The sequence below is a fragment of the Typha angustifolia genome, chromosome 6, assembly GCF_048772165.1.
Source record: "Typha angustifolia cultivar Huaian chromosome 6, ASM4877216v1, whole genome shotgun sequence".
NCBI lineage: Eukaryota > Viridiplantae > Streptophyta > Magnoliopsida > Poales > Typhaceae > Typha > Typha angustifolia.
Genome location: NC_133244.1, coordinates 8353316 through 8379129, shown reverse-complemented (window position 1 = coordinate 8379129; position 25814 = coordinate 8353316). Strand labels below are relative to the sequence as shown.

At 38.4% G+C, this 25814-nt stretch overlaps 4 protein-coding genes across 6 annotated transcripts; 2 read left to right on the top strand and 2 right to left on the bottom strand.

Moving 5' to 3' along the window:
- Positions 1-38: 38 nt before the first annotated feature.
- Positions 39-5749, top strand: LOC140761599 (probable galacturonosyltransferase 7). 2 transcript variants are annotated; one of them, XM_073099003.1, is made up of 10 exons: positions 39-481; positions 688-716; positions 806-865; positions 977-1033; positions 1412-1472; positions 1663-1718; positions 1965-2260; positions 3159-3516; positions 3602-4147; positions 4790-5749. In XM_073099003.1, the coding sequence occupies exons 1-10, from the start codon at positions 334-336 to the stop codon at positions 5069-5071; spliced, it is 1893 nt and encodes a 630-aa protein (XP_072955104.1). In that variant the 5' UTR covers positions 39-333; the 3' UTR covers positions 5072-5749. The 2 variants fall into 2 exon arrangements, with proteins under 2 accessions (XP_072955104.1, XP_072955103.1); XM_073099002.1 differs by having other exon boundaries at positions 40-481; positions 1406-1472.
- Positions 5750-6752: 1003 nt separating this feature from the next.
- On the bottom strand, positions 6753-9349 carry LOC140761698 (calcium uniporter protein 6, mitochondrial-like). Its single transcript, XM_073099128.1, has 2 exons — positions 8648-9349; positions 6753-7436 (listed from the first exon to the last, which is right to left on the bottom strand). Exons 1-2 carry the CDS (start codon positions 9050-9052, stop codon positions 6948-6950), a joined length of 894 nt encoding a protein of 297 aa, XP_072955229.1. The 5' UTR covers positions 9053-9349; the 3' UTR covers positions 6753-6947.
- Positions 9350-12908: 3559 nt separating this feature from the next.
- LOC140761111 (uncharacterized) lies at positions 12909-16749 on the bottom strand. 2 transcript variants are annotated; one of them, XM_073098306.1, is made up of 9 exons: positions 16599-16749; positions 16195-16286; positions 15472-15560; positions 15250-15388; positions 14801-14875; positions 14589-14710; positions 14441-14516; positions 14078-14137; positions 12909-13270 (listed from the first exon to the last, which is right to left on the bottom strand). In XM_073098306.1, exons 2-9 carry the CDS (start codon positions 16270-16272, stop codon positions 13133-13135), a joined length of 777 nt encoding a protein of 258 aa, XP_072954407.1. In that variant the 5' UTR covers positions 16273-16286; positions 16599-16749; the 3' UTR covers positions 12909-13132. The 2 variants fall into 2 exon arrangements, with proteins under 2 accessions (XP_072954407.1, XP_072954406.1); XM_073098305.1 differs by lacking the exon at positions 16599-16749 and adding an exon at positions 16414-16460.
- A 3375-nt stretch (positions 16750-20124) lies between these two features.
- LOC140761433 (cation/H(+) antiporter 15-like) lies at positions 20125-25583 on the top strand. The gene is made up of 9 exons (XM_073098750.1): positions 20125-20379; positions 20470-21471; positions 21819-23155; positions 23525-23657; positions 24026-24125; positions 24219-24304; positions 24378-24469; positions 24724-24835; positions 25239-25583. The coding sequence occupies exons 1-9, from the start codon at positions 20140-20142 to the stop codon at positions 25413-25415; spliced, it is 3279 nt and encodes a 1092-aa protein (XP_072954851.1). The 5' UTR covers positions 20125-20139; the 3' UTR covers positions 25416-25583.
- The last annotated feature ends 231 nt before the right edge of the window (positions 25584-25814 follow it).

Sequence of the window (25814 nt, the reverse complement as noted above, 5' to 3'; positions counted from 1 at the left end):
TGCAACCCCCCACTGTTGATCAGACTAACAACCCACATAAAGATTTTCAAAAAAAAGGAAAACTTCTATCAGAATAAAACCACCAATCCGTTCAAAAAGAAGAAGAAAGAACCAGAACCAGTGGCCAGTCACAGAAGCAAGCAAAAAAGAGAGGAGAGAGGAGAGAGGAGAGAGAGAGAGAGAGAGAGAGGAAAGCATTGGGATTTGGGGGGGGACGTCGATAAGATTTGTTACCAAAAGGGAGAGTAGAAAAGAAAAAGGCGCGGAAAGAAGGGAAGTGGGAGAGAGATAAGAGGAGGAGTAAGAGGAGGAGGAGAAGGAGGAGGAGGAGAGATGAAAGGTTACGCCGCCACTGTGGCGGCGGCGCCGCCGGGGAAGAGGAGGTGGAGGTGCTTTGCTGTCGCGGTGTTCGCCCTCGTGTTCTGCTCGCTTCTCGTCCCCCTCGCCGTACTCCTCGGCCTCCACAACCGCTTCCCTTCCGGTTCGTCGCCTTCTTTAAACCCTAGATATATATATATATATATATATATATTTTTTTTTTTTTCTCCCTTTTAGATCTCGGGATCTCGGTTGTTGAACCGCATTGGATGCTGGTGCTTGGATTTTGGCGGGATCTGGAGAGATCTGTGGTGGTAATTAGTGTTTTGAGTGAGGAATCGCTGATTTGTTTTGGGTTTTGGCGTGCAGGGTACTTAACCGATGACCGCTCGACGTCGGTGAGAATGGAGTTGCTGTTTATGATATTGGAGAATGATTTGGTTGGGTAATTTTGATTCTTATTAGTGTTGTTTTAATGGTTTTGTAGGAATCTAATTATGGGGCTTATGAACGTCTTGATGTCGGTGGAGAGCACGATCCTTCAGAGGTCTTTAATTTTAACTTCTATGCTTTGGTGAATAAGGTCGTTGGAATTGATTGGAGGAGTTTGATGTTTGATAGTGACATGATGTGTCTTATGTGATTTGGTGCTTCTCAGGGTGATAATTTGAGGATCGATCATCTTGTAAAGAAATTAGCACCGACTTTTGCACAGGTTTGCACTTTACTAACAGTGCATCTAAAAGTTACCTCAAAAGAAAACTATTTTACTTCATCAATTTTCTTGCTAGATTTTATTGAATAATGTTATTTAGAGATTTGTTGAAGTCTACAAATAATAATAAAAAAAAACCTCAATTGCTACTTTTGCTAATTCACTGGGAAATATTCTCGTGTATTTTCACTTTTTTTAGTAGATCTAGCAAGTGGCAAAAAGGTTGTGCATTCACTTACTTGCTGATGGTTTTTTTTCAAATGGGTCAATAGTTAGTTTTGCTGCAATTGGAACTGCATCATTCAGATCTTGGATGATTTGGCTTATTTGGTGTTCTAAAGAATACTGGATGTTTTTTTTTTTCTATGGTAGGAACAGAAGAAAAATAGCACAAGTCAATCTGATGGCGATGTACACAAACAGACCAGTGGACCCAGTGGTAATAATTTCCAACTTAAAGCACCACCAAAGGATGCTACCAACATTTAGGATAATATCTCAAATTCTATGGTTATGAAGTCCATGCTTTAAATTTTTACACTTTATTTCTCAGTTTATCCATCTCAAATTGGAAAATTCTACTCTTCCATCTTATTACCATATGTAACCTTGTTTTGTACAATATGCAGGTCCTCCTGCACAGCATGCTGTTGCTTCAGCAGATGCATCATTTCCACACATCAGAGTACGACTATTATATGTGTAAAACTGTAAATGCCTTTTTATAGCCTAAATGTTAATATCTCAAGTCTGTGAGATGATTTAGCTTAGTTTATTTCCTTTTCTTTCTCCCTTTAATTGAATTGCAGATCTTGGTGTACATAATCTAACTTTAATATTATTACTTGATCATTCTATTTCTATCCTTTTATTATTGTTCAGTATGTTACAATGGGATTTCCAAGATCAGTTATTTTTGTGATTTTTTCAGAACGATGACGTCGAACAAAGGAACAACAATGCTCAAAATTCAGCTGGCCTTGAAATTCGGAACTCTTGTCAGCTTGAATTTGGAAGCTATTGTCTTTGGTCCATAGAACACAAAGAAGCAATGAAAGATTCTACAGTTAGGAGACTCAAGGATCAGCTGTTTGTTGCCAGAGCTTACTACCCAAGCATTGCAAAACTACACGGGCATCAGAAACTAACGCTTGATGTGAAGCAGAATATTCAAGAATATGAACGCATGCTCAGTGATACAATTTCAGATGCAGATCTTCCAAAATTGTAAGAAATATCTGACGTTATTGGAGTCTTCAATTTTCTTAATGGCTTATGGCATGTACTAATATCTCGATAAGGTTTAAGATAAACCAATGCAATTATAAGAAGGACAAGCTACTCTTATTGGTGTCTTAAATTTCTCAAAATGCCATAAGAAGGACAAGGTCCATGTCATAGACCTAGCCCACAATGTTGATTTTATCTCAACTTCTTGAAAACTTAAATGCTTTTCCGCTGCTTTTAGCTTGGAGCATCTAAAGTTCAGGATCCAGGTCTAGCGTGCATTTCAACAGTACCAATTTGATAGAATTGGCTAGATTTAAACTGGGTTATCTGGATGGCTGAACATGTGTGTTCTACTTGGGTAGGTTATCGCTGCACAAACATCATTTTGGATATAAGCAGGACGTATTAGACTCTTCAGTTTTTTGTTTTTACCTTTGTTTTCCTAGTTGTATTCGTCTTATTAGTGAGCCTGACACTTCCATAAGGTGAATTGCATAGTAATGAAATTTGATTGTGCATTGCAAATTAGAAAATACCAAAGAAATTCATACCTTTGAATTTGATTGGAAGTTGCAAGGCAGAAAATATGCATTTCATCAAAGGAATTTAATGAAAACAGGGACTGCAGCCTGTTTGTCAAAAAAAGAAAAATCAAAGGAATTCAATTTGGCACTTCCACATTGTAATGTCGCATTCAATCAGAACACTTTGAAATGATGTATGACTTTCTAATGGATATCTTGAAGCTTGCATCTTCTAAACAATGAAACATCCAAATTGCCGATTATGTTGCAAACCTTTTCGTCATTGGATTTACGTGTTTGGTTTCATAGAATTCATTTGATTTATTCATTATTATGATAATCGGTTCTAAAGATGTTGCCTATCTATGTAGTGTTGGAAAGAAGATAGAGCAGATGGATAAGACGATTGCAAAAGCTAAATCATGTGCTGTAGACTGCCATAACATTGACAAGAAACTAAGACAAATACTTGATCTGACTGAAGATGAAGCTCATTTTCATATGAAGCAGAGCGCATTTCTATATCATCTCGGTGCTCAGACCCTGCCCAAAAGTTTCCACTGCTTGTCAATGAGATTGACGGTAGAATATTTTAAATCCTTATCAGGGGATGTCGAGTCATCACATGATCCCAAGGTTGAAAACACTAAGTTGCAGCACTATGTTATCTTTAGTAAGAACATACTTGCAACATCTGTCACTATTAATTCCACTGTGATGAATTCTAAGGTATGTACAATTTCGGAATAATTGCACATTCCAATACTTATCATCTGTGTGCTATCACTTACCTCATTTCTTCATAGTGTTTCAGGAATCCGGGAATATGGTCTTCCATCTGGTTACTGATGGACAGAATTTCTATACATTTAAACACTGGTTTGTCAGAAATTCTTACAAGGAAGCCACAGTTCATGTCCTTAATTTTGACAATCTTCAGTTGAAACATTTGCACAATTTGGATGTCCAACAATTATCACCATCTGAGGAGTTCCGTGTTTCAATTCGTCACATTACTCAATCATTGCATATGCAGTTCAGAACTGAATACTTATCAGTGTTTGGTCATTCACACTTTCTCATTCCTGATATATTTGCAAATCTGAAGAAGGTGGTGGTCTTGGATGATGATGTGGTAATCCAGAGAGACTTGTCATTCTTATGGAACCTTGATTTGGAAGGAAAAGTGAATGGTGCTCTTCAGCTTTGTGGAGTTAGATTAGGTCAATTCCATGCTCATATGGGTGGATACAGATATAATTCTAATTCTTGTGCCTGGATTTCTGGTTTGAACATTGTTGATCTGGAGAAGTGGAGGAAACATAATATTACTGGATTTTACTTTGGGTTACTCCAAAAGGTTAGTAGTTTTAATCATTTGTAGTCTTGTTTTCCTGTCTCAGTAGATGCTGCATTTAAGATACTATAGGATTTGGATATATCTACGATTGGATTTCAGAACTGTTTTAGAGATCAACTTTTGTATCCTTATGAATTTAACTAGTTCCATCAATACTTCGTCACCAGGAAGTGAGATTGAACTTACTGAGCTTTTCTCCAAGACTAGCTGAGTAGTTGCTTTGTTGTAAAATAGGAGGATTGCATTCCCATAACATGTTTAATGGCTATTATCCTTCCTTAATGCCATTGTTTTTGTAATGCCAGTTTTCCGGTTCATGCAAATATTTTTTCAAGTGGTCTTTGACTCCAGATACCCATTTCTTTTCAGGCCATTGGCCTCATATGGTCTGTCCCTTTCTGTATGTAAATCAACCCATTGAGAGAACATGCTGTTTATTTGAACCCAGATCAGTTTTCCCTTTCTTTTCCCTTTTTTAAGTAGACAGGAAGCAAGACTGGAAGAACTCTCACTGTCCAAGTTCTTCAGACTAGGATTCGGAAACTTAAGATTTAATCATTCATGAAGCACAACCATGGATATAACATGATTTATTGATTGCTTGTAGATCCTAATGTTCTGTCATGCATTTTCTATTAACAGCTACAAAACGGCACTGTGCCATCGTGGAGAGCTGCAGCACTTCCAATAAGCTTGCTTGCATTTCAAGATCTGATCTACCCTTTAGATATTAGCTGGGTTCAGTCAGGTCTTGGTCATGATTATGGAGTTCCTCGTAATTCTATAGAGAATGCTGCAGTGCTGCACTACAATGGCAACATGAAACCTTGGCTTGAATTTGGTATACCAAAATTCAAGAATTACTGGAAGAAGTTCCTCACCCAAGACGAGCAATTTATGGATGACTGCAATGTCCATCCGTAACAGCAATTGTATGGGAGTGTAGGGCTCCTGAGACTAGGAAACACAAGGATGGAATGAACGAGATCTAGTTAGCAGTTCACCAAGAATTTGCATATTTGATTTGACGTAGATGCCTTTTAAAAAGAGAAAACAACTACTGCATATACTACGATGGTCAAGATGTTGAACCAATTGAGCTTTAAGCTTTAAAGAGCATGGTAGATCGACTTCTTCTGCACGGGGGCTCATAAAGGAACTTATGGGACATCGGATATACCTTTAATCAAGTTAGCAGAGAGATGTATACCACGCAGACTGGTGCTAATCCTTGAAAATGGTGTTGCAGGTAAGTTTAGATATTAATTGACGGCATCATTCAATTATGATATAGTTGGACTCGTCTTCTGTTGCACCTCAAATTCGATAGCTCCCTTCGTCCTCCAATGTAGATCTATTCTTTCCCCCCCTGCAATTCTTTTTACCCTTGTTGATTGGTTTTCTTTCACAATAAGGGTATCTTTTGGATCTCTTCATTAGTGATTCTTTGATATCAAGTACTGCATATGAAATGGAACTGTGTCATTATAAGAGATGTCGGCATAGCTGCTATCAATGATATAGGAATCATGTTTGTGTGTATGAAGAGGAGTGACAATTACATGTGCCATAAATTTTTAATCTATACGTTTTATAGTCCAATTTGTTTACTTTTATCATAGCTTTACAGATCATGACATCTGTATGAAAACACAACCAATTCTTGAAAGGTGAAACTGACAACCGACGATGACCGGTCCATCTACGATCTATCCTTCAAACGAGATGGTTTCTTTTCTTTTCTTTTCTTATTTCTATAGAAAAGAAGTTATTTTCTTCCTTCGTTCATTATCTGCCCTGCTTAGCTTGCCTTGGAAGTATGGCGTCAAGTACTATTAGATGACGGTGGCACATGAACAATTAGATGAATTATGAAGGGCTACTTAATCACACCTACACTTTTGAACTATTGATCATTTTTATATGGACCTTTATTTTTAAACGGGCCTTTTTATTTATTTATTTTTTGTAATACTTAGTCCTTAATTATTTAGTACCTTTAATATTAACAAAAACACGTTAAACGATCATCTTATCCCTAATTTCTCTCTATTTTCTAAATAAGGGTGAGATAATTTTGAGAATATTACTGATAATTAATATTTCGAAGGTTTTATATTGTTAAGGAGTTCAATATGCTAAAAAATAAATAGTTTAATAATTTTACGTATGCTTATCCCTAATTATGAATGCGAATTGTAATATTCCCACAATTTTAAAAGTAGGCGAAGTAACTCAACTACTTTTCCACCTCCCATGCCGTCTCATTCCTTCGTTTGTTTTCTACTACACATGAAATTGACGTAGTCCTAAACCCAAAGAGTAAGAACCATTCGGCCTCCAGGTAACCGGCATTGAATGGGTGAATGGAAGTATCCTCTCCTCCCGTTCGATTAAGCCAGAATTGACCGGAATGCAACCCTTTATTCTAACTCCATTAATTCTAAGAAAATGGATCCAACTAACTAGATCAGGACAACTAGTAATTGATATGGCTGGATAAGAATACAGCAATACTTAATGAATGGGAGTGCTTATCCACACTTATATTTGAGGTTGAATTGATCCATATCCCATGCAAAACACAGCAGTGAAAAAATTGGAGTATTTTAAGTTCTCAACATAAACATCATTTTCTTTTCTGTATGAAGCTGTTTACTGTTTGTTACATAATGTCAGACTGGCTCCTGCATTCACATTGTAGTGGACAGAAGGCAGGAAAAGAAACAAAAAAGGGAGATGTTGAAGTCTAACATCTATACTCTCATGGAAAATGAGAACACAGAGTGAAGATTAATTATCACTTGTCAAGAGAAAAATGATGCAGATGATGGGCATCAGCTTCACTGAGATGCCCTGTTCCAGCTACCGTATCCCATGGACATTTGCAATTCTTCTGCAGTTCTATATACCTCTCCATGTTGAACTTGTGCTTCTGAAACAGCTTCTTCTGTCGGGACGAGAAAAGCCGCTCCATGAAATCTTGATATGTTGGATCCCTCGATGTAATGAGGAAGTAAGCATATCCAACGAGGAGGCCGGTTGTAGTAGTGAAGAATGCTACCGGCTCCATCACATCCCACGAGAACTCCCAGAAGGTAAGCCGGAAGAAGAGACCAACCTGCGCAATGAAAAACCCTAGTCCAGACCAGAGAATCTTTCGGACCTGCTTGTGTGCTAGCTTATCGAGTTCTTCCTTCTTTTTCTGTAGCTGCATCAGTTCTTCTCTCCTCGAATCATTCTCAGGTATCAGGTCGAGGGGCACAGCTCTTCTTACAAGATCAACAACCTGAATAAAAGATTCATTTAAGAATGATAAGTTCAGCCTTCTAAATTTTAATTCTATTAGATCCACAGTTAACTTAAAACTCCTAGAAATAAACAATGCATTTGATATTCATTGTTTATATTCTCATGCAGGAGATCTCTAAGCTAACTTGCTTGATCATCATATTCGAAAATTTCCATGAAAATCAAAGGGTGAGTAAAGCACTATAGTATTCATAAATCCTATCTATAAGGTTTTCCATGGGAGAATAATCTACATGTACTAAACTAGTATGCCGCAGAAGCAGAAGCAGAATTTAAGAACAATAAGAACAGAAAATAAGGAGAAACAATCAAGAATAAAATAGCATAAATTAAACAACTGGAAACAAATTTCACATACTAAGATCACATCTCTTTATATCAGAAAGGCAACACATTGAACAACTTTCTGTTCTATTTGATGTCATAGAAACAGAAAAGGACAAGGGTCAAGAGGAACATGTCGAGCATCTATAAGGACTACAAACTCTCTTTGATTACTTACCTCGTCCAGAGGAAAAGAGTACTCTTTTCTGCCATTAAGTGGAGAAATCATAGTTGTCCTGTTCTTTTTCTTTCTAAAAACAAAATCATAGTTGTCCTTAAACCTCCTCACAAGACAGCAGGCACAATAGAACACTTGACCAATATCAAATCTAGAGGATCCAAGGAAAAGCTCATGAACAACTGGAATATTTGTGTAGTCCCACAAACACAATCAGTCTTAATCGCCAAAATCTTCTAATTCCTTTTGCATCTCTTGACCTCATTCAGCAAACAAGAACCGATACAAAAAAATCAGGATCCAATGTTCAATCTCCTCTAATGGCAATAAAGACAAGAACTCTTCTAACATCTTGGTAGTGGAGAAAACCCATGAACGATGTAAATAAGAAACCAAACAACCACGGATAGAATCGCAACTGAAAGAAAGAAAAGGAACGAATTTTTTACCATGGCCCATCTAAAATCAGACAAAAGGTAGGAAAACCCATCGCCGATCCCTTTACTAATTTATCAAAGAAAAGATGGGAATTTGACCCTCGCCCGTATAAAATCAAACCAAAGGAAGAGAAACCCACTCAGAATTTTTTTATTATTTTTTATGATTAGCTAGCAAAAGATTTCCTCCCTCTTGCCATAAACCACAAAATACGGAGAAATCACGGAGCAGGGTGGAGCTCGAATCACCTTATGCGGATGGAGATAGACCTTGTCGCGAAAGAGGAGCACGACCCCAGCCTCGTCCAAGGCACGTGCGAACGTCGCCGCCTCCTCCTTCGTCCTCGCCACTCCCATCCCTTCGCACGCCTCCAGGAGCTCCGCGTACCCAATAACATCCCCACTCTCCTTCCCCAGCTTCCGCTTCAGCGCCTCCACGCTCACGAGCCGCATCAGCCGCTTCGCCTCCGTCAAGGTCACCGCCTCCTCCTCCTCCGGCAAGGGGGAGTGGGAAGGGGCGGGAAGCGAGGAGAAGAGAGAGGAGAGGTGGGTCCACGGCCGGCCGTGGTGCTCCACCAAGCGAGGCCCGGCGGGTCTCACCTGCCGGCCTAGAAGCGCCCGGATGAGGAACCGTGATGAGGCGGAACGCCACATTCCTCAGCGTTGTGAGAGAGAGAGAGAGAGAGAGAGAGAGAGAGAGAGAGAGAGGTGATCGGACCGCGTAGAGGAGGGAAAGAAAGAAAGTGGTACGCGGTGGGGAAACGTTGGGATTTGAAGGGGTGGTGAGAGTTAGGGGGGTAACGGTAGTCAACGGCGAGGACGGGACGGGCGGGGATATCGTAACGGCGTTTCAGGAGGAAGAGGGCCAACCGGCCAAGGACTTGGGTGAGGTTATGGTTTACCGACAGGTGAAGGTAAGAAGGAAGACAAATGGCTCCAGAATTTTTTAGAGGCGAGGGGGGGGGGGAGGGGAGAGAAGAATTAGGGTAAATAACATCCACAGTTATTTCGGATAAATCCGGAGTCGATTAATACAATATATTTCATCGAAATAATTATATTACTCCGATTGATTGACGTGGACGGGATTGAGAAGATTGGGGTGAAAGTATCACCACCACTGGCTAGTGGTAGTGGTTGAATCCTCCTTCCTACCAGTCTATAATACCAGTTATTATGAGTATATAAAATTTCCTACTTTAAGAACAATTACCCATAAGTGATTAAGCTAATCACGGGCTTAAATCTCGAAATCTCGTAACGTTCTCTAATAAGGAAAGACGGGCAGGCGTGCAGCTAAAGGAAGAGGAGGCCATTGTCTCTTTACGTGGCCGCCCATATCTTAGCTTTTCTTTTTCTTTCTTTCTTTTTCCCTTGGCATTGCTCTTTTCTTTATTCCCTTCAACCTCTTAAAATATATTTCAGTTATATAATTATGGGACTTTTACATGATTGTCGCTGAATTTTTATAAAAAAATAATCATAATTGTGAACAAAATCATTTTGCTCTTTCAAAATATCATTATGTTAATTAAAATATAACTTAAATCTAAAAAATATATTTTTTCTTGTATATATTTAAAATTATTCAAATTATATATAATATAAGTATAATGTTGCGAGCTAGCAACGGTTTTAGACAAGTTTGAGGACATGACTTTCAAAGAGAATTGGAGAGGATCTAGTTGTTGGATTTTGTTAAATTTTGAATATGTTGTCGCCTTTGAAGAGAGATTTCCAACGAATCTAAGATCGCAGGGTTTGAATGGCTAGATTTTGAGATATCGGTCGAACAATGATCGAAGGTCAAATGGACATTAGCTTATTAGTCCTTCAATGGCTAGATAGGTGCTAAGAGAGCTCTAGTAGTATGAAGGGAGAGAAGTTACTACAGAAGAGGGAGATTAGGAGTTAGAGAAAGCTGACCAAGGACTTAGGCGGTGGAAGAAAGGAAGTAGGAGAGAGCTAATAGCTAGAGCAAGAGGGGAGAGATAATGACAATAATACTGTTCCAATTATTAGATAAACTCTAACTAAGGTTTCCTCCACATATTTATAAAGACTCATCTTTGTGACTCAAACAACTAAATTAAAACCCTATCAAACCAATAATTATTACCGTGATGCATTCGAACGCATCTGATCGCGTTCAAACGCAAAAATACTGTTATCTGTCATTACAAACACGTGCATGCGTTCAAACAGTCATGTTCGAATGAGCTCGTGAAATCACGTTCTCTGTTTTTGTAATCGTGTGCAGGCGTTCGCATGTCCCGTTCAAACGCGATCCTCGGCATATGAACCCGACAAAAAGCTTTATTTTCTCAACCAAAAATCAAACTAAATAAATAGGCTCATTCTAATAAACTTAATATCGTGAGTGGATCTAATTTAACCAAGTCCTATCTTACAACCAAATATGTCTTATTTTATATGAGATATAAATTATTAATAAATATTATACACTCTAAAGTTAATTTAGGACCGTATTTTAGCTATTTATATATGTGATTAATCTTTTGAAACGTTTTCAACGACAATATCCCTAAAATTATTCGCAGGATAAAAAAAAAGCTTTTTGACGTGTCTATGATGTGAATGCCCCGTAATTATAAGATTATAATTATGCAAAATTTTAAGAGTTAATTGCATCTAGACCTTTTAAATCATAATATTTGTTTCTTAATAAAAATTAACGGGTAATTAACAGAAAGATAATATATTTATTTTTGTAATATAGCATATATATTTAAGGTGACAAGGACAACCCAATTGATTGATTAGATATATTATCTTATATTTGGTTGTGGCGATCCGATGCCGTTCCATCGTGTAAGCGTAATCTTATGTCTCTCTCACGCAAAGTTCTTAGTGTCGATCAACAACGAATTAGGAAGTCAAAAGGGAATAAGTGCAAATGAATAAGTCCGAAGTTATCTCCATTTCTGGTCTTCTATCTACTCTTCACGGGTAGTCTCTCACAGATAGGTTTGCATCGGAGAAGATATCTCAATAGGCTATCCATGTTGGATAAATTAAGAAGATGTGTTGGGAATAATCAATTAGAAGAAACCTTATCTGAAGCTGATTCAAACTCAGATTTGAAGAATAGGAATATGCTTAAAATTATTTTCGAGACGAACTTGATCTTTATATCAAGATCTTAAGGTTCATAATTTAAACTTTGATTTAAGACTGAATCAAGCACAAATCAATTAAGACTTAAAATTATTTTCAATTCAAACATGATTTTATAATTATATTCACAATTAGAGCTCAGCTCGATTACACCCCTACTTAAACTATTCGGAATGTTAGTCTTTTCTCAAACAATCAACTATAGATACAAAATAATATTGAAACCCTTAAAGTAATATTTTATGGTTAAGGTAAAGATTAAAAAAAAAATTAAGACCAAATGAGATGTGGGACATTTCAAACGTAACAATATACAATATGCTCTATTTTGTTATATTAACTCGGTATATTTGAGATAATAAAACTAAAATTTAAAAATATTCAAATAATGATAAAAGTTTTCTTTAAAAGAACTTTTAAAAGAATTAAATTTTTTTAAAAAAGAAAGACTTTAAAAGAAAGGGCAACGTGTTAGCTTGCAAAAAGTAGAAGCGGAAAAGACACTGCGAGAGAGGTGAGCTTTCCTTACGTGGATTGTTTTATATGTATTAATATATTATATACTTTTGACTAACTTTTTTATCTTTTTAAACTTCGAAGCTAGTTGGACATCACCAACAACAGTAGACAATACTGTTTACTGGAGCTAAACGAATCTGTTCGTCTGACATTTATGTCTCAAAATATGATTATCTTTTTGAAAAAAAAAATTATTAGAACAAAAAAGAAGATTTATGTTCTTTGAATTTACCCCCCACTGGAATTGGACACACTTTAATTAACCATTTTATTCTCTGAATTTAAGCCTAAATCTTGGGCCGGATGATGAGTTAGATCAGTAATTAATTAACAGTCTTATAGAACAAGTTCACAATTAAAAGTATATATATATATATATATATATATTTATATGTTTATCACTAGAAACTCTTATTATTATTATTATTATTATTATTTTATAGATCTCTCAAACCCTTCTTGTTGACGGGGTTTATGCCCTTTCATTTGTTCAATTATTATAAAGTTCTCAGCTTATAATTATTAAATAAAAAACAGCTCACATTTTTCGATCAATTAAAAGAATAAAAAAATGAAACGATAAAGTATGTAGCTTAATTAATTAGACTACTGCACCCAGTAGCAAGCTTTAGATTATAGCTCGATTTTGCCGACTGGTTGCAGTGCACGTGGATTATCTTCTCGTCAGCAGCAGCAGCAGCAGCAGCAGCGGTCAAGAGAACAAGAATTCGTTCTTCCACGATATACGATGCCGATTCCAGTGCACACAATGAAAGTGGTAATACTCGCAATTGAGCTTTTACCGTCAACCCTAACACCGTGAGTTCCAAGTCATGAAAAGAGTCTCCCAAAATGCTTTAGCTGAAACAGTCTCATAATCTCCTCTCTAAGATGAAATTTACATGTAACAAGGAACAAAGATTAAGGGAAATTAATATCTCAACTACCAATCTATGAAATGTCGGCATGCATTCTTGCCGTCTCCCAAATAGGGGGGAAAAGATATGGTGACATAAAAGCATATACAGCAGAACTGATGCCAAGTGAGTGGGGAAAGAAAGGAATTAATGCTCTTTGTCATTCTGTGCGTCTCTTCTTTGAAAGGGTCTTCACCATTCCTTTGAAAATCTTCCAGAACCAGTACAAGTTCATCAATGCCAACGTCGAAGGGACGGTGAGCAAACTGTAGAACCCGAGAGGAAAGATGGTCTTCACCTGAGAACAAAAGATGCAAGAAGAGAAACTCAATTTATCTATATGGAGAAGCTTAATTGATAACTTGACAGCCATTTATCAAAAAATGTTTGAGAAGGGAAATAATAAATTGAAGATTGCATGATTGGTGAAGGGTATCAACTTCTGATTTTAATACAAAATATAGGAACATTAGACAAGGAAATTATTGTGAGTGACCTCTGATTTATAACATAAATAGAATGAAAACTACTAGTCTATTAAATACCAGGAAAATTTGCATGACTATTGACTGCGATGAAATTATATATATTCTGAAACAGGATTAGCTTCTCAAATCCTGATATGATGGCATGACCTAATCTTCCATAAAATGCAACATAAAGGTAAAAAAGCAGCTAAACTTCCCAGTTTATAACCTTTGAGGAAAGTTCGTTGTTTGGGCATCTAAACATGCTCCTAGAGTAGAAATGCAGCATATGGGTGCAAACCAAGATATATCAACATAAATCGTGAAACCATGTGGAAAGTGGAAACTCAGCCTTGATCTTATAAGATATGGATTTGGACTAGAAGTAACTTTACATACCATGTTGTGATGTCTTCTCATAAGTGTATGGATCATTTAGATGTTTGAAAAGAACTTACGTAGTCCTATTTCTCGTGTCTGATATGCAATTTTGCACCATGCATGAAGTACTTTTATTTTGTATACTAAAAGAGAATAAGATAGTATTCAGCAGCTGTTCAAGTTTAATATCTTTGTTCACAACCAACTCTGACATTGAATTTCCTTAACAGAAAATTATCTGGAAACCTGATGCATACCTGATCAAAATGAAGATACATGTGAGTAAAGAAATAGGTGAGTAGAAGGATCCGTGCAACCTGAAAGCAAATAATCAACATGTTATAAAACATAGAACAGGTTGTCAAACATATATGTTTCTCTACAAATCTGGAAGTGGATAATATGGAGACTCCTGTTGTTTGAAACTCTCAATCTAAATCACCTATAATCCTGGTGATTCGATTCCACAGGTATGTCGTCAACAGGAGTCAGGCTTCAGTTCTACCCTAGCTTAAACTTGGAACTAGCTTGAGGTTTGGACATGTCCAAACTCCAAACTTGACAATCTGATAATTTTACTTTTCTAGCAGAAAGAATTCTCTCTATGGAGGGGACTGTACCAGCCATCCAAAGAACAAGGCCACTCCGTTGTATATGTAGAGATTAGAATTTTTCTGACCAGCAAGTTCCAAATACCTACAAAATATATCAAGGTTTGATAAATATTGCAGTCTTAACTAATTAGAGAGAATTGATAACAAAACATACCATCTGAGATTTACAAATGGAGTGGTGGCCTCAGTAAAGAGAACCATGAGTATGTAGATATGTGCTTTTCCACTAAGCAAAGCGAGAAGGATTGCATACATCGACAGTCCATGGTGCAAGATCTAAGTTTATTCAAATAATGCATATTAGCCTAAATGGCAAATAAAAAAGTGAAGTTAACTCAAGCCTTACTAAGTGAATATAGTACTTACATATTCCTTTCCACCTAAAGAAGGAAAAAACCATAGGATCATTCCCAAGTCCGCCAAGAAATAACCAAGCGAGATCTGAAAAGAAATTTGGATTATAGAATAGGTTAATCAGTGACTGGACAGATCTAAATGCCAGGACACTGATGGTAAGAAAACATGCAGAGTAAGAAAATCATTGTGCAAACATAGCTGAGAAATTATTCTTCCTTTTCTTTTTGGCACTCGGCAGATAGCCATGAACATAGTCGAATTTACCTAAATGCAAACTAGAAAAGTAGGGATGCTGCATATTATTATTTTGGGTTTATTTTTCTCTTTCGGTAATTACATTTAAAAGGATATAGTCAAAACTCAAGAGACGCATCTATGAAACCAAAAGGAAATTAACTTTCGAAATACATCTGCCGGGAATAAATACCAGATAAAAAAGTTGGTTTAGAAGAACCTACCCCGAATATGGAGTCAGATAGCCAAGAATTTCTATCTACTATTAGGCCACCATGAGCATCTTCATTGAAGAGGTCTGATAGCACTAGAAGGTAAAAAGAAACTGCAGAAGCAACCAATGCATGAAATGTAGAGAAACCCCTGCATGAAAATTTAGGTGAGAAAACTTTAGCTAAAAAAGAAAATGAAGAAGAATAATAAGATTTTCTTATTGTAGGTCTCACCGGTTACTCCACTCGATCTTTTGCATTTTGCTCAGCCCATCATACCCCTTGAAGTACAGCAAGCTTATTTGATGTGTGATCTCGTAAACCTTTTAAAGCCAAATAAGCTCAATTAGGTTACAGAAAATAGTATATTACTTTCAACTATCACCTAACAGCAGGACAAATTATTGGCAGATTTTTTTTTTCTTTCTAAAGTATGCCAGATCAGTTGAGCTTTCAGATAACTCTACTTTCCGTAGTGGAAATTTGGTAATTTCATCTCGAAAAATAGCTTTTGGTTGAATTAATGGTATCGAATTACAAGCATCCAACTGATTGCTGCAAGAACTTAACTTATCCACCATCAAAATTTGCAGCATTTGCAACTACTTTGTATCAAAATATACGAATAAAACTACTTGGTTAGCACAGCCTTTCCAAGTGGAAGTTCCTAAAAGGAACTAAAGCAGGCAATACGTGACTCGTTTATTGCAGACAGAGCTAGCTATCATCCGAAAGCTACCAATGATCATAAAGAGTGTGGTGAGCCAAGAAGACGATGCACAAGAGCACCACAAGAAGCCACATGTGAGCCACTGTACTATTGAACCAAATGGCCAAATATCTTCTACTCCCTTGAACCCTCATCCTAACTACCTGTATATCAAAATGTACAGCCTAAAAGGAACCCAAAAAGGAAACAGATCACAATAGAGATGCAAGAATGGAATAGCAGCTTACGATTTTGCACATAATGATTCCAGAGAACACCGAAATCGGCCATAGGATTTGCTCCTTCGTGCCAAAATTCCCGTCCATTGCAAGCGAACAACCTGGAACAGCCGGAAAAAACATCAATAACAAATCCAAAACTTCCGCTTAACTCTCCTTGTATCAGAATTTTCCACACGAAATCGCCAAAACAACAAACCATAAGAAAAGACGAACGGAATCCGTTACCCCAATTCATCAAAAACACAATTTCATCAGATAATTCGACTTAATTCAGAAGCAAATCGAACGAGGAAATTAAAAAGAGAGACGGCTTCTCCTTAAGTAAGTCCACGAGCTCGAAAAAAGAGTAAAGAAATAAATAAGAATAAGAAAGATTCGGGAATCGAGTAGGAAAGATCGGAATCGCAAACCTCGAAAGAAGAGATAGCGACTACGAACAGGAGAAGAAGAAAATAGAGAAGAAATGCTCGGACTCGTCTCGCTCCATTATCTCCTCCTTTATAGACAGCCGCGAGCGAGAGTGGAAGGGACCGTGGAATCCCAAGTAGTGCGTAGACTCTCGAGCTACAAATCGATGGAAGAAAGGAAGACCGTCAGATTGATACGCGCAAATCTCGAGACCACCGAGGATGGAGTCTCCTCTTCGTCGGCCATTTGCAAAATAATAATAATAATAATAATAAATTAAATTTTGGTAATAGTGAAAATATGCTCATGAAAATTAAAGTGGATTTCTTTTGTATATTAAATACACAATTTTTATAACAAAATACGCATTAATTCACATAGGAGGTATGCACAATAACTTAATTTTATTATCACTAAAACTTGAAAGACCTTAGTAAAATGCATCATCTCCATGAGATTATTTATGCATTTATTGAAGCTTATAGTGTATTAAAAATATGGTCTTTTAACTGACCCTTAACTAAGGTGTAAACTATAATAAATATATAAAACAGGGTGTGGAATGAAAATTTTCCTTCTTGTGTAATCTAGGATCGTCAGCGTGGCGTGTCGAAGGGTTTTTCCGGGTTGGCGGAAAAAAAAAAAAACACCAAGAAAGAGTCATTTTTTAGTCACCAATTTTGACTGAGCATTTATGGTTATTGCTAAGTCCAATTTGGATGAAAAGAGAATTAAAGAATAGACAGTAGACTTCAATATTTGAAATCCACTCTACCACCTTCACTTCAAAAATAATTATCTTTTTAAACATCATAATAACTCAATTTTATAGTATAAATACTATTATTTAAAATTATATTTTATATCACACATTAACTTAATATTTACTATTTCAACCTAATGTATATCGAATCAAAATGTATTTATGATAATTTTATAAAAATAATATTCTTTTTAATTCTTTTTATGTTATATCATATTAAAAATAATTACTGTTCTCTGATTCTATAATATAATTGAACATAAAAATAATTATTCTTACATATAATAAATACATCATTTTGAGAATAACAAATAAAAATATTTATTTTAGAATTAATTTTATTTTTAAAATAAACGAGGCAAAGTAGTCATTTCAATTATTCAGTTTGCATTTACTTTGAAATTCTTTCTTATCGCAAACTAAAAGTATTCGCTAAATTTATCTAGAGTTAAATATAATTTATCTCTCTATATTTATATTTAAAATAATTTTATCCTCGTGTAATGTATAATGTCGTAAACCAATTAATATATTTACAATTAAAGTGAGATGATTAGTTTTTTCATCCAAATAAACAAAGGGCATCCAAAATATTTCAAAATTGAACGGCGAGCTAAATTACCTCTATTTTTAATTTTAATGAATAAAAATGTTATTCCTTCTTATATAAGTATTTTTTCCTCAAAGAATACCTACATTTTTTTTTCTTACTTTCTAGATATTGCTAATTATAAAGTAATTTTATTAAACCTGAGTTTAGTAGTAATAAGATAAAATATGAGTTAAAAAAGTCAGAGACAAAACCCAAATATTTTGCCTAATTAACACGATTGGGACATTTTAATTATTTGGACGCGTTTCATTTACTTTGACATAAAATTGACTATTTTATTCTAGTCATAAATATATAGACTAACTTAAATTTTTTTAAAATACAGAAGAATAAAATTTAACCCATTTATCTATGTATCTATCAATCTTCTCACTTATCTCATTTTTTGACTCAAGTACACTGTCACGTATATATCTAAAATAAATAAAAACACTTTAATCTAAAATCTATATAAATTTAGTGGCATTTGATTTAAATTTTTACTTTTTATTTATATTTAATATTAAACTTTATATCACATCAAAACACCATATTTTCTACCATAGATAAGACATACAATTTTCATAGTAAGAAATTAGAAACGGGGCTTTAGGGGTGCACAAATCAAACACTTTTCTTGCATCGTCTTCTGAAAGCTACACATAACTACTAGAAACGGGGATCTAAGGGTTACCTTTACTTGACTAGTCTTTCTCATGTCAATATATTGAATCTTTTTAACTTCTAGAAACAAAGTATGTTTTGTTGACAAAGGCAATCGGCAGTATTACATTTGTGGATTGCTAATCGACAAGTAGGATGCATTTGAACTTTGTGGTTATATACACACATCCATCAAAGTTAGCCATCTCTTTCCACATGCTTGCAAGAGAAGCTACACGACCAATGATATATGTTCTCAATCAACTGGTAATGGCAGAAGAGAGAGAGAGAGAAGGTATATATATATATATATATCTCTACTGGAGGTCAAGAGAGCCAGCTGAGATGGGAGTCTCTTGATTTCGAGAAAGCACGGAGGAGACCGTGGGCTCGGTGTTTAAATTTGGGCTGCCGCCCAACTGTTTGTTAAATGGTCGCAGTGAAGTTGTTTGACTATTGGTGTTCTAATGAATTTTGCGGTCAAATGTAATTGATCATTTGGGTTTCCTACATAATTGATGCTTTACATTCTTTCAAATATTATAAATTCATAGTAAAATATTTTAACTCTCTTGGAATTGCCATTATAATTAGATTTTGCACGGAATATTATTAACAAATTATTGTTAAAGTTATTATTAATGTTACTTTGCATATTTATCAATTTTGTCTTGCATAAAAAAAGTTTTTTTTTTTTCTCATACTATGATATTGGGTCAAGTATTGATTAGTTAATTTAACTAATACAATGTTATTTTTGAAAGACTGCTTGTTGAATTATAATATTTTAAAAGTTACATTGACAATTATATAAAATCCCTACTAATTTAATAATAGAAAGACAAAAATATCTTTAGCCCAGAGAGAGAATGTATAAAAATATTTAGACTATGCATACAATTACACATGAATAAGATATTTTAAAGAGTATGCTAAAAATAGAAGATAAATCCAATTGAACAAAACTCCCATATCATTTTCACTTAAATGGTTAATCCCTTGTAGTCCGGATTAAATTGTAGCTGTTATTTTTTTATTGTTAACCGGAAGGTAAAACGATAATATTATCTCTACGTATTAACTCATAAGTGAATAGGATATTCCTTTTAGCGGGACTGGTACTTTAATTATATAAATATAGTCTTAAGGGATAAAAACTTGGTCGATGATCGGTACCATCAAATATGATAGGAAGGTTAAACCGTTTAAATTAAAAATACAGTAAGTTTTCCTATAATTGGGTTAAACTCCAGTGAGATACAGTGCAATTATGTCTTTTTTTGTAGAAAAGAACATATGACCAAACAAACACGAAAACGACCATATTTCCGAACTCCCGAGAATCAAGCAAGAATTGGAATTGCAACCATCAATCGGTCGAAACCATGCATGGCATTACTCAGCGCCAATTCTTGGTTCCGATTGTAACCTCCCTGCTGCTCCTCTTAGATTCCTTCTTTTTTATTATCTCTCAAGCTAGTCTCAAAGCATTGCAGAGATCGAGCGAGGTTTGGCATCGGCGGAGATGGCCCCGGTGGCCAAGAACACCACGTTGCAAGTGCCGCTCATAACCACCATGTACACCCCCATCATATGCTACTCTCCTGCGATGATCACCACCAATGGGATATGGCAAGGCGTCAATCCCTTGCAGTTCTCCCTCCCTCTCTTCATCCTCCAGACCGCCATCATCGTCTTCACCACCCGCGTCCTCGTTGTGCTCATCAAGCCGCTCCGCCAGCCTCGAGTCATTGCCGAGATCCTGGTGATCGACTTTGGGATTCAAGAGTCAGTTGCTTTGATTTAATACGATATCGGAGCTAGTTTTTATAATTTTATATATTTATTTTTATAGGCGGGGATAATACTGGGGCCGTCCGTCTTGGGACGGACGAAGAAATGGGGTGAATCTTTATTTCCACAGAGGAGCCTACTGACGCTGGAGACGGTGGCGCACCTCGGCCTCATCTACTTTCTTTTCTTGGTCGGCGTCGAGATGGACGTAACACTAATCCGGCAGACGGGGCGGAAGGCGGTGGCGATCGCGGCGGGCGGGATGGCGATCCCGTTCGGCATTGGGATCTTGTTGTCGTTCGCGATGCGCGAGGACATCGCCAAGCAAAAAAACTACATCTCCTTCATCCTCTTTGTGGGGGTGGCGTTCTCCGTCACTGCCTTCCCTGTCCTTGCCCGCATCCTCGCAGAGATCAAGATGCTCAACTCCGAGATCGGCCGCGTCGCGATGTCGTCCGCCGTCGTGAACGACATGTTCGCGTGGACGATGCTCGCCGTGTCCATCGCCATCTCCGAGGGCCACGGGGGGTCGCCACTCACCTCCATCTGGGTGCTGCTCTGCGCCACCGTTTTCGTGCTCCTGTGCTTCCTCGCGGTGCGGCCGGCTATGTGGTGGCTGATGCGGCGGATACCGGAGGGGGAGGGGGTCAGCGACTTCCACGTCTGCGTCGTGCTCACCGGGGTGATGGTCGCTGGGATCGCCACCGACACTATCGGGATCCACGCGGTCTTCGGGGCGTTCGTGTACGGGTTGGTGATACCGAACGGGAAGCTGGGAGTGGCGCTGATCGAGAAGATGGAGGACTTCGTGACGGGAATGATGCTGCCGCTGTTCTTCGCCATAAGTGGGCTGAGGACGAACGTTTTCGAGATCAAAGACCCCATCATGGCGGTGTTGCTCGCCATGGTGTTCCTACTCTCCAGCGTGGCGAAGATCCTCGGGACGATCGTCGTGGCGCTGTTCTACAGCATACCATGCCGGGATGGGTTGGCGCTCGGCTTCTTAATGAACACTAGGGGACTCATCGAGATGATCGTCTTCAACATTGGAAGAGACAGGAAGGTACTTTCTTATCACTATTCTTGAGTTACTCCTTTCTTAGAAAACGAAGTTTTTTTTTCAAATAATTTAGTATATAGATAGATATACGTGGGAGAAAAGAGGTATTATTTGAAAATTAGGAAAATTTTCACCTATTTTCCCATATTATTATGATTTATATTCGAGAGCTAGCAGGGCTTTCAAAATAATCAAGCCAGCTCCAGCTTCCTGCTCGATCAAAGTTCTGCTCGTGTTTTTCTTATTGAGAAGTACAATTTGGGCTCGTATTTATAGAAAATATTTTGAGTTTTATGTGAAACAGTTTCCCTATTTAATTGATTAATTTATTAGGAGTGTCGGTCCCTCAGATCATGAACGCCCAGGCCTTCGCGGTGATGGTGTTGACCTCCCTGGTGGTGACTCTCCTGGTGACGCCGGTTGTGGTCTGCATCCACCGCCCTCCCCGCCGTCTGGTCGGCTACAAGCGCCGCAACCTCCAGAGCACGAAGCCCGACGCTGAGCTCCGCCTCCTCGCCTGCGTCCACACCACCCGCAACGTCCCCTCCATCGTCGCCCTCCTCGACTTCGCCAACCCCACCAAGCGCACCCCCATCTTCGTCTATGCCCTCCACCTCGTCGAGCTCACCGGCCGCGCCTCCAACCTTCTCGTCCTCCAGAACGCCGCCATCGCCAAGAAGCTTAAGCACCGAGGCCCCACCAATCCCACTGCCACAGGCGCCCAGGCAGAGAGCGATCACATCTTCGCCGCCTTCGAGAACTATGAGCAGCACGCCGGCGGCGTCTCTATCCAATTCCTCAGCACCATCTCGCCCTACACCTCCATGCACGAGGACGTCTGCGCCTTAGTGGAGGAGAAGCACGTCGCCCTCATCGTCTTGCCCTTCCACAAGCAACAGACCGTAGACGGCGGCATGGAGCCGATCAATCCGGGGATTAGGAACTTCAACGAGAACATACTTTCCACCGCTCCGTGCTCCGTCGCCGTCCTAGTTGACCGCGGCCTCAGCGCCTCGGTTTCTCGCCTCGCCGCGATGCACCGCGTCGCGTTGCTCTTCTTCGGCGGCCCCGACGACCGCGAGGCCCTGGCGTTGGCGTCCCGGATGGTTGATCACCCTGGGATATCTTTCACCGTCATCCGATTCCTCCCTGCCGGCCAGGCCCACTCCGGCTCCGGATCCGGGGACTCCAGGGCGATCACGATCGTCACCGACGAGACCCAGGAGCGGCAGCTCGACGACGCGTGCCTGAACGAGTTCCGGGTGCGGAACGTCGGCAATGACGCGATTGCCTACGTTGAGAAGGCGGCGGTCGACAGCGGGGAAACGGTGGCCGCGCTCCGGGAGATGGCGAGCGTTCACGAGCTGTTTATAGTGGGGAGGCAGCAGAGCGGCGCCGGGGCGGCTCTGACTGCGGGGTTGTCGGAGTGGGAGGAGTGCCCGGAGTTGGGGACGATAGGGGACTTGTTGGCGTCGTCGGACTTCGCGGCGATGGTGTCGGTGCTAGTCGTGCAGCAGTTCGTCGGGGTGGGATCGGGTTCAACGGAGGTGTTGCCGACGCCGGCAGTGGAGATCCGGGAGGAGAAAGCGGTGCAGCAGTACCTGGCGAACGCCAACCAGAGGTTGACGATGATCGCCGGAACGCATAAGGGGCCGCTGCCGTCGTTCGACGGTGTCCGGAATGGGAGGTGAGATGAAATATAACTACGAACTTTGTAGGATTGACTTTGAGCGTCTTTGAGAATTTATTTTATCAAGTCCATTAGTACCGTGATCTTCTGCAAGCCAAATTGTACGAACTTTCTAATCATGATTATTCTAGTAACGGGTAGAAGGTAACCAAAATCACCACTAACTCAGTGATTGAGTCCTATTAGCATCAAGGTTGATACTTATATATCACGAGTCGAATATGAGCCTATCACTTAACCACTGAGCTCACTATCTAGCTTCCACCCCCCCATCAAAAAAAGAAAAAAGAAAAGAAAAAAAGAAAAAAAAAAGACTGAAAAAGAGAAAAGCTTTGAATCAGCTCTTTAGTCTCTTCTCGATCGCAGCACATCTTTAGCACCAATTGGCTATTCTTCTCTTGTCCTACCGTCGAAGAAGGAGATGTTGAAGAGATTGCTCTCGAAGCCCAAGAAGAAGAAGCCCCCTTCTGCCCTCTCCACCTTGGATCAACTCCACGAGGTAATTATTCTTTCTCTATGGTTCATTTGATCATCTAAGCTTAGAATGTAAAGTAATGGATTTACTATCGAAATGGGTTATTTGATCATTTGTAAGCTTAAGAGCTAAAGTACCGGATTTACTATCGAACTGGGCTATTGAAGGATATTATGTAGAAAATGACATGGAGGAGAAGAAGAAAGAGATAATTAATCTTACATCATATTACGAAAGAAAGATGGTTAATCTTACATCATATTGATGTGGATGGTTTCTAATTGTATGCAATAAGACACCCCTGAACCCCTCGATGTTTCAAAGTTTGCTTTCGCCAAAAGCTGTCAAACAAGCTCTTTACTTCAGTTATTCTATGATTTTACTCCTCTCAGACACTACAAATGTTGGAGAAGAAAGACCATCTTCTTCAAAAAAAGATATCTATGGAACTTGCGAAGGCTAAAGATTACACAAAAGCCAAAAACAAGAAAGGTAACAACTTTTTCGCTGCTAGTAGTTTGAAATCCTCAGAAGACCCAAGTAGTATTTTGCTTGTCATATCGACTATTATCTTCTTTTGTGCAGCTGCAGTTCAGTGTTTGAAGAAAAAAAGGTTATATGAATCCCAGATAGAACAACTGGGAAATTTCCAATTGCGAGTGCATGATCAGGTGAAATAATTACTATATTCTAGCAGTTCATACAGTTTAGTTATGCTAAGCTGTGTAATGCTCTGCAATTTAGCTGATTATGCTCGAAAGCGCAAAAGCAACTGCAGACACTATAGATGCACTAAAATCTGGAGCCTCTGCTGTAAAGTCTATTCATCAATCTCTGTAAGCTTCATCCCATTTTTTATTCCTAGAATTGAACAAAGGAAAAGAAATTTGCGTTAAATATGGCAAATCAATACTTCTATTAATCAAGTAGTTGCGACTCATTATCAACTTGTTTCCATTCCTGACATATGTAGCCATTTATCTGGAAACATAGACATCTTTTGTTTGTAAGATGTATTTTCTAAATGACAAAGAGGAAGCATAACCAGAATTTTGATGACATAAATTGCATGAGCTCCTGGATAATGCAGGAAGATTGATGATATAGAGAAGACCATTGAAGAAGCAAATGAACAGTCAGAAAACATGAGGCAGATCCAGGAGGCGCTTGCAACTTTGGGTGCTGTGTCTGAGTTTGACAAGGTTTAGTTAATCTTCCCTCAGTTTCTTTTGTAGGTCTTCTGTTAGAACCAACAATACCATGAATAAGGTTAAGAGGAATTATCAAATAGTTTTTATCATTTACAGCTCTAAAGAAGTGCAGGTATGTTGCATAGCAGAATAGTGATTTAGGGGGACTAAGAAAGAACCATATAGACTACTGCTCTTTTTTTGAAGCTTTCTATCGGTTAAGCTTCATATAGCGCTAGGAAAGCTTTAGAACTGAAACCTGTATTTCCAACAATGGGAATTGATAACTCTTGCCTGCATAATCCCTAGTTTAATGGCACACCGATATTTTCTACGAATCAAATTCTCAGCAGTAAAATTGAACATACATGCATCTAGCTGTCTTCTCATTTTCCATTCGATACGTGAGGAACAGGATGAATTGGAAGTGGAGCTTGAAGAGCTCGAAGGGGAGGAACTGGAAGAACAGTTGTTCCAATCACCTTCTACAGTGCCTGCAACACCATCACCCAGTACTAGTCTTCCCGAAAGGACAGAACTAGCCACCTACATGGATGAACTGATCGAACTTCAAGCAGAGATGGCAATGTAGCAGCTTAGTATCTTTAGATATTTGCAAGACAGGAATATATCAGAGATGACTTATCTTGCAGTGTTTTTCCTCTTCCAACTGATTGTTACAAAAACTACTTGTATTTTGACATCTCTGCATGTATGGATGATGAGAGTGACATTCAGTATGTAGCTATCAGCTTACTGTGCTGAGTTTAATCTTATAACTTATTTATTGCTTCCATCTTGGTGTTGCCTGAGTTTAATCTTGACTTCTTCTCAACATGACAATCGAATTGCTTGTTAAGAGGCATTCATCATGTAAACTTATGCTAAAGTTTGATCATATACATTGGTGAAATTGGTGAAAGACAAGGTGTAAAATGAAATTAGTACATAACGCAGGGTGTCGAGTGAAAGAAATTTATTAGTTCAATCA

Bases quoted from the DNA above. Each gene is read 5' to 3' on its own strand.
- LOC140761599 (XM_073099002.1), top strand. From the start codon at position 334: ATGAAAGGTTACGCCGCCACTGTGGCGGCGGCGCCGCCGGGGAAGAGG. The intron at 1,034-1,405 runs GTTTGCACTTTA...TTTCTATGGTAG, and splicing joins TAGCACCGACTTTTGCACAG to GAACAGAAGAAAAATAGCAC. The intron at 2,261-3,158 runs GTAAGAAATATC...CTATCTATGTAG, and splicing joins GATGCAGATCTTCCAAAATT to TGTTGGAAAGAAGATAGAGC.
- LOC140761698 (XM_073099128.1), bottom strand. From the start codon at position 9,052: ATGTGGCGTTCCGCCTCATCACGGTTCCTCATCCGGGCGCTTCTAGGC. The intron at 7,437-8,647 runs GTGATTCGAGCT...TCTTTTATTCAG, and splicing joins TCTATCTCCATCCGCATAAG to GTTGTTGATCTTGTAAGAAG.
- LOC140761111 (XM_073098305.1), bottom strand. The intron at 14,876-15,249 runs GTAGGTTCTTCT...ATTTCTTTTCAG, and splicing joins TATCTGACTCCATATTCGGG to ATCTCGCTTGGTTATTTCTT. The intron at 14,138-14,440 runs GTACAGTCCCCT...ATTTGCTTTCAG, and splicing joins CCTTGTTCTTTGGATGGCTG to GTTGCACGGATCCTTCTACT.
- LOC140761433 (XM_073098750.1), top strand. From the start codon at position 20,140: ATGGCCCCGGTGGCCAAGAACACCACGTTGCAAGTGCCGCTCATAACC. The intron at 24,470-24,723 runs GTAAGCTTCATC...TGGATAATGCAG, and splicing joins AAGTCTATTCATCAATCTCT to GAAGATTGATGATATAGAGA. The intron at 24,836-25,238 runs GTTTAGTTAATC...CGTGAGGAACAG, and splicing joins CTGTGTCTGAGTTTGACAAG to GATGAATTGGAAGTGGAGCT.